Here is a 7,790-nt window from a genome sequence, read left to right on the forward strand (position 1 = left end):
TATCACTAACACAAGATTACGATTAATGAAAATCAGAACAACTATGAATGGTTCAAAGGTTAAATTCAAGTGTTTTGCTCAAAGAATAATATGTTTTATGTTAATATAGTCACAGTTCAAATTTTATTGTAATTTCTTTTAGTTTATTTACAATTGATAATTATGTAACGTATATCACACAAATAAAGGTGAATCTTCTTCTGGGAAAAAAATGTGATAGTATTGCATTTTATTTGCCTATAAAATCTTTTTTATTAATGCTTTGTTACATCCACAACTGAAATTCTGATTCGGCCCCATATGATATGTTGATTATCAAAAAAACAAGGAAAAACGGCCCAAAAGCCGATGAACCCTTGCAAAGGAATATTGAAAGAAATGTAAAATTTTGGGTAAGTTACAATCAAGCATCATCTATGTCTCCATCCATGAGTGTTTTAATTTCATATACTCTCACTTCCATGATTGCATTTAATCATTCCTGGCATGTAAAAGATGAACAAATTAATCATCCTTAAGCAATTTTTCATTACATGATTACATTGTTGGTCAGCACAAAAAAAAAAAAAAAAAAAAAAAGGCTGAATAGCTTATCTATATTTTGGATTTGACGACAAGAATTAGCATGATAGGCTACAGTTGTAGAAAAGTATCAACAAGGGAGATCCAGAACCGTTGCAGCACCATGAGATCAAGCAACATGATTGGTTTTTCATGCATACTTGTTAAGACCATGAAAGAAGCGATGCTTTCTACCCTTTGAGTGCTTTTGAGAATCCTTTGACAAGACGTAGGGGATGAAATGTACCTACATTGGCACAGCATATCACCATTTACTTGCACACAAGTATACAAGCATTATATCATGAGTAATAATAACAGACAACAAGTCAACAACTCCATGAATATACAACTTTAGACACAGAAGACAGTGAAAGAGAACCAATTATGAGGAACTTATTTCATTTTGATCACAATTAGAGATTAAGGGGATTTGGATGTTCCACAAAATTTAACTACCTCCACCCTGTTATTCATGGCCTTTGAAGATAGAAATAAAGTGAAATATTAAAGAAGCCTGATAAAATTATATGTTTTCATTGGAGCAACAAAGTTTTAACTTTACCAACACTTCCTAGGGAAGGCTCTCATTTTTCAGAATGGCCCCGTGAAGAATGCAGATTCCTAATTTGTAGTTCTGATGGATATATATGACAAGATGAAAGCATAAAATTTTGTAAGTCAACCAGCTAAACGGCACTTCCTCCCCCACAAGTGTGGGTAGAGGATGAGGTCATGTGTTTCAAATCCACTGGGTGTGTGTGAAACTTACCCGTCAAAAAAAGAAAGAAAAATTGTAAGACAACTAGATGCACCCATAGTTAACGGAATCATCAAAATGGAGTAAAAATCCATGGAAATCAAGCCTTCACAATAAATACGAGAGTTTTTCAACAGGACATCTAGGTAGGTAAATTGAAGAAATGGTACCCATGAAAAAAAAAATTTGGAAGTTAATAAGGTATAGAACTAAACCTGAGAATTATTACGTATGCCATAATCCTGAAGCACAGAGTTATCATCAAGTAGCTTCTCCTTATCGTATGATAGGCAAAAATTTGCCCAAACATGCTTCCTGCACATAGGCGACATACAAACATAGTACTTCAGTATGAACCAGTTGTTTCAGTTTCCATATGGATGGAAAACGAAACAAAACCACTTCATATAAAAGCTAATTTTAGCATTTCTTTGTACATTTTATTTTCTCCATTTTTTTTATCTGAGAGGCAGCATTCATCAAATATAACAAAAACGTTGATAGGCTGCTCTAAATGCAAAATTTGACAAGTACTAAGAAAAACTTATGATATTTGCAAAATTCCCATTATTTATGTTTCTAGGGATCAATTGGGCTTTGGCTCAAGCAGTAAAGGTAGGATTGGGATTGGGTCCTTTAATGAATCATATTGTAGTGAAATAAAAGAAAAAAATTGCAAAGATTATACAAGTAACTCGGTATGCTTCATAGGTTGCCAATTTATGTACTATATAATTAACCAAAAAAAGTTACCATGAAATGTGACGATGACCCATTTTGGATTGCTCCATATTGTTCACTTTCTTCTTGATTGCAAGCTTCAAATCCTTGACCGTTGCCGAATTCATCAGTGCCACATCTTCATCACCACCAAGGGAGAATGAACTTTAAAATATTTTAGTTAACAGTCACATGCTTGTCAAAATGCCAAGCTGAGAGGGAGAAAGAGACAGTACCGAAGGAAGTGTCATCCGATTTGAGGATGGAGATACGCATGGCGCTACCCAATTCGAGGCTGATGAGAGTGTCCACGTCCGATAAGGTTGGATTCTTGGGCACATCAGCAAGTATAGGATCATGGAGTAGAGTGGCAAGTGTTGAGTTTAACCTCGCCTTCTTCACATAATCTTCCACGTTTTCTTCCCTTTTCATACTAGATTCCATCATCATCGCGTGTGTGTCTCCTTCTCTCTTTCACTCTGAAATCTCAAATGATCAACAAGCAAGCAAGGTACTGGAATGGAAGGATGATTTTTCAACGTCAAGCTTAACTAACTCGACAAAAGATGAATTTAGGCTTGAAATTTGACTATAGGCTCAGCATTCCTTTATCATGAATTCCTGCTGAAACATTAAAAAAAAAAAAAATCAACCAAATACTTATCCATATTTCCAGCATTTAAAAATTCTAGATTAAAATTTCCACATTATTTTTGTAATGACTTACCATCTTGGTTATCAGGCAAAGGGAAGAAAGCAAAAGAGAGGGATTACTTCTAACATTAATGACAATTAAAAATCCAGCTCCTGTATACCACTTAATCATTTAAAATACCAAGAAACACTACCTCAAGCTACTTGGGAGTGCAAATTGATAATTCAAAATATTGAGAATGTGATAGAGTCACTTCCAGGGGATTGAGTTTTTAAACTGCATCAATAGGAATTGTCACAAGCTTGTTTACGTGTAAGTTGGAAGGAAAAATTATTGTCAAGACTCAGAGCAAGCAAGGAAGTTTTGATCAAGGCCTTTAATTAGGCAATACTTACCTACTCTATAAGCTGCTTCCAATTACCAAATAGGCTGTGCAATGAGGCGAATGTGTTATGTACAAAGTTCTGGTGGGTGCAAAGATTGGAAGAAAAGAAAATACATTGATTGAGTAGGACCCATTATGATTTTTAAGTTCAAAAACCCTTTCTTTCCAAGGAAAATTTTAGGGACAACAAATGCCACATTTTAAAGTTTAATTATGGGGGTATTTTTGTCCATGAGAATCTGGTGGATCATAACTACACAGAACCATACAGTTTCCTAAATTTAACAAATGATCTGGAAATGTATAGCAAGTAATGTACACTAATAAAATAGTCCACTTAATGCTTGTAAGGGCCATGAGTATGAAATTTGCATGATGCAGGAATGAGGGAATTTGGTTAATAAAAGACCATATATTAGTCCTTGTATTTTGAAAAGTGCCAGAGTATTATGAGAAAACCGTTTTAATTCAAACTCAGTTTTGTTAACTCTTTGATATCCCTTCAGGCTCCGATACCAAAGTAGTGGGAACAATTACGAACCATCTCATGTTTATTTAGATAGTGTTTTCTTTTTTGGGGATGAGCTGTCTATCTAGAGCATACTAGTCTCTAAGATATAATACTAACGATAAAATTGTAACAATGCATGCTTAGTCAAATATTAGAAGAAAAGATATGAACAGGAAGTCATCTACCGGCACACAAAAGTTCCCAACAAGATGGAATTCAAAGACACACACATCATGGAGTCAGAATAATTAAAATATCTAATAGACATGTTATTCCAGCATCAAGTTACATTTCCACGCTAAAAACATCAACACAAAATATTTGTAGATTCAAGATAGATTTGGATAGGTAAGCTTTCGTGCAAACAAACCTGGTCAATCTTATTGGGGTTCAGTGCCCAATCTATCCTTCGATATGCGTTGCGAACTTCTTCACAGGAATTACAACAATCTAAATATGACTGCAGTGACAAAGAAGGAGGATGGGGGTTTGAATAATAAGTGATTAAGTATATCTATGGATAGGAACAACTTTCAACCATAGTCACCAACTCTGCATAATGAAATCACAATGTACAACTTAAAGATTTATTTTTTTGAGGTGGGGGGAATAAGGCTGCCTATATAAATGATACATCAATGATATCAAGTTAGAATATGGCTTTTGGCTTTGCTTCTTCTGTATTTTTTATTTTTTTATTTTTTGTCTGGACTTTGTAAGTAGTTCGACATTACACATAATCAAGCAAAGAAATATTGCACAAACTTGAACCCAAACCATAATAAAAAATAAAAAAAAAATCTTAATCAAATAACTATCAACACTCTACATTCAACTACATTTCGATTACAAAGTAATTAGCTGGCATTTATTCAGTAATCCATTAAGGTAATAGACTCATATCATACAAACAACTTCCAACAATATTTGTTCAACAATTTACACACAGCTTCCAACATAAAATTGAAAATATTTTGAATTAGCAGAAAGGGTCCAGACAGACAACTTTACCATTGCAGCACCATAGCTGGAGCCACAGTGTGTCTCATAATGCTCGAGCCTGCCACAATGTCTCTGTAGTGGTTTTTCAATCTGAATTGGCAGAAAGAACAGAGTTGTGTGAGATAATAGTAGACCAATTGGGATAAAATTTTGTCACTGAATTCCACATAACCACCACCTCACTAATGTTAAAGGTACTACAAATTTTTTATTCCATAAAGCTTACAAATTGACGTGATAATGAATATGATTAGTAGGTTTCAACTACTTTATAAATGAATTTTTTACTGATTTGTAATGTTTTTAATTTCTAGAGTGGACAATCGAAGTGTATCACAAAAGTACAAACTTTAAATACTAGGGATTCCTGAATCGTATATTACTCTTAATTTGAAAGAAAATTTATTTGAACACAGAACCCTGGAGCTCACGAGAAGGAACTCTAGAAAGAAAAATAAATGGTTATAAAGAGATATAGAGAGAGAGAGAGAGTAGAGCCAAGACCCACGGCGAGGCTGAGAGAGAGTACCTGACTGGCGGTGCAACACTTACTATCGCATCAACTGTTTGGTAATTTGGGTCGACTCCTTCGAGTTTCGATTCTCTATCCTCTCTCTTTCTCTCTTTGGTTTTGGTTAATTTGGATTTGATTTTTGATGAAATGGTGTTTAGTTTAGAGCTGCATTGCGTTGAATTTTCTGATGTGTTGGTTCTGAAATGAAATGGTTTTTTTTTATTTTTAACATCAGTTTTTTTTTTTTTTCTTTTAATTCCGAAACTTATTAAAAAAAATAATTAACTGTAGGACATAACTGAAGATTAACACGGGAATTTAACAGAGGATCACAGAGTACTTAAATGAAAAAAACTGAAAATTAAAGTTTCAGTTTTGCATTTTTGTAAAAAAAATATTAAAAAAAAAAAAATGTATTGACTTATTCGGTCCGACCCGGGACCGATAACTGGACTATTTTTAAAGCCCAAAAGAAGGCCCAATAACTCCCAAGCGTTTGGGCTTTGCTCTTTCATGTTTAGAGCAGAATGTTTCATTTCTTTTCTTCTTTTTTGAACGTATTGAAGCTTCATTCAAAGCAGGGGGAATATCTACTCAAAAAAAAAAACCTTGGTTAATAACTATAGTCTATAGGGGGGAAAAAAAATCTCCCTTTTGCATTATGTCGCAATTCTGCATCTATCTCTGCGTGACAAAAGATTGTCTCACTTATCTCTTATTTTTATTTTATTTTTTGCCTTTTTTTGAAAAGTCAAATCAGCTAAAATTACATGGAGGAATATTTTTCATCTATACCAAATAACAACTAACATATCCTTTTTTTTTTTTTTTTTTTTGAGAATTAACCACTAACATATTTAGTAAGGTTGTGAGGCTTGAGCAATACCATTCTCTTGTCTTCTAATGTGAGAAAAATTACTTGGAACAAAGGAATCACTAAGAAACTTCGCCTCCTCAATCAAATTGAAATTATGTTGTTGTTGAATGTGAAGAATCAGTTTTAAGGATCTGGGTTATGAATCATTATGTTATGAATTCATTGGAAGAAGGGCAAAAGAGGAAAAAGAGTGGCTCTTCTTACTCAGGATATGTATATGGATCCTTAATTTCTATTTTCTGGCCAAGTGCTATATTACTAGTTTCGCCAATAAGCCAAAAAGTTATCGACTTGGTTGAGCAGCGTGGTGTGACTATTTCTGGCCAGGCAGTTTGCAACGTGAAAATACATGCATAAATCATAAGCATTTGGAGACTGGAATTACGCAACTCGTGCGTGAGAACCAATTTTCATCGATATGATATTTCAATAAGGCAAGAAAGAATTATTCCTCAAATAAGAAAAAGAGGAATAAAATCAAGGAAGAAATTATAAAAGTCGTGAAGAAAATGATATGCTTTTCAGATGCATTAGTACTTCAATTGATTCGTTTGAAATCTGTCACTTGGAAAAATAATTTGTTAGGGGCTGTTTGGCAACCGTTTTTAAACGACATTACATGTATTTTCACGCACTTTTTCACCTACGCATATTTCTAAAAAATACAAACAATATTACTAGAATAACGTTACCAAACGGTCCCTAGTCTCCCGAAATATGCCAATGTCCATGGCTGCTGAAAACTCATCTTTAAGTGGGTTAAGTGAGGAAAGAAAATGTTGAAGAAAATCTCATCTTGCCTTAATTAACTAAAAGAATAAAATACTATACTAAGACCTATCACAAACTGTGATGTTGTGAAAATATTATGACATTTTATTTTATTCCTAAACTTTTGCAAATCAATTTAAGTTGTCTAGTGCGATCTTGACAATTTGATTAACAAAAAATTAGAGATAATCATATAAAAGCTTTTGGAGTTTTACCATGGTTTCAAATGGAACTAAAAGGTTTCATTTGCATCAATAGTCAGTTACTCGTTATATAGTTTAAGTTTCGGTTGAGCAAAATGCCAAGTGAGGGTCTCGCGAACTTTCTATTTCCAATTTGTTCGAGTGAGCCTTTTAAAGCTCGATTTCTTTAAAGCTACTCCTTAATTCAACTCCATGCAAACCAATTTATTTGTATAAAACCTTGACTAACACTTGTTTTGACTAGGAACCTAGAGCCTAATAGTTGCTAAATATTACAAAAATCCATAAAGACCAAAGAATTACAAAAACCCATATCAAAAAACTTTCAAATCAACCTAAAAGGCCGACAACAATATCATAAATACACAAATCAAAAGTAAGGAAATCACAAAAGACAAAATAATTAGAAGCCATATCTATTGTTTTACAAAAAAAAAAAAAAAAATTCCCAAAAAATAAGGGGTAGGGTAGGAGGGAGGAAAATATGATCATGGATCGTGACTACTGACTAGTGACAATTTAAGACATACAACGTGAGTTGTAACTAGTTGTGAGTGACTTCAAATGGCGATGCAGGTTACAATTAGTGCTAGCAGCAATGATGAGAAGCAAAGGAGCACTGAGTTCAATACGAGTAATTAGGTTGCAATGGTGTTGATGAGTTGGGTCATATGATACTGAGCTATGTTGCATTGACCCATTGAGAGAGAGAGAGAGAGAGAGAGAGAGAGAGAGAGAGAGAGAGAGAGAGAGAGAGAGAGAGAGAGAGAGAGAGAGAGAGAGAGAGAGAGAGAGAGAGAGATTATTTTTTAAATAGTATTTTAAAAAAAA

General features: G+C 33.8%; 1 protein-coding gene across 4 annotated transcripts; it reads right to left on the reverse strand.

The window, feature by feature from the left end:
- Positions 1 to 465: 465 nt before the first annotated feature.
- Positions 466 to 5,330, reverse strand: LOC142612695 (U11/U12 small nuclear ribonucleoprotein 25 kDa protein). Of its 4 annotated transcripts, none has more exons than XM_075784834.1 (7): positions 5,124 to 5,328; positions 4,604 to 4,684; positions 3,963 to 4,052; positions 2,278 to 2,662; positions 2,075 to 2,180; positions 1,537 to 1,636; positions 466 to 808 (listed from the first exon to the last, which is right to left on the reverse strand). In XM_075784834.1, exons 4-7 carry the CDS (start codon positions 2,489 to 2,491, stop codon positions 713 to 715), a joined length of 516 nt encoding a protein of 171 aa, XP_075640949.1. In that variant the 5' UTR covers positions 2,492 to 2,662; positions 3,963 to 4,052; positions 4,604 to 4,684; positions 5,124 to 5,328; the 3' UTR covers positions 466 to 712. The 4 variants fall into 4 exon arrangements, with proteins under 4 accessions (XP_075640949.1, XP_075640948.1, XP_075640952.1 ...); XM_075784833.1 differs by having other exon boundaries at positions 2,278 to 2,665; XM_075784837.1 differs by lacking the exon at positions 3,963 to 4,052 and having other exon boundaries at positions 5,124 to 5,330.
- Between the last annotated feature and the right edge of the window lie 2,460 nt (positions 5,331 to 7,790).

This window comes from Castanea sativa, chromosome 10, assembly GCF_040712315.1.
Source record: "Castanea sativa cultivar Marrone di Chiusa Pesio chromosome 10, ASM4071231v1".
NCBI lineage: Eukaryota > Viridiplantae > Streptophyta > Magnoliopsida > Fagales > Fagaceae > Castanea > Castanea sativa.

Excerpts from the sequence above, each read along its gene's own strand:
- LOC142612695 (XM_075784837.1), bottom strand. The coding sequence starts at position 2,491 with ATGATGATGGAATCTAGTATGAAAAGGGAAGAAAACGTGGAAGATTAT. Across the intron at positions 2,181-2,277 it reads ATCGGATGACACTTCCTTCG|ATGTGGCACTGATGAATTCG; the intron begins GTACTGTCTCTT and ends GTGGTGATGAAG. Across the intron at positions 1,637-2,074 it reads GGTCATCGTCACATTTCATG|GAAGCATGTTTGGGCAAATT; the intron begins GTAACTTTTTTT and ends GCCTATGTGCAG.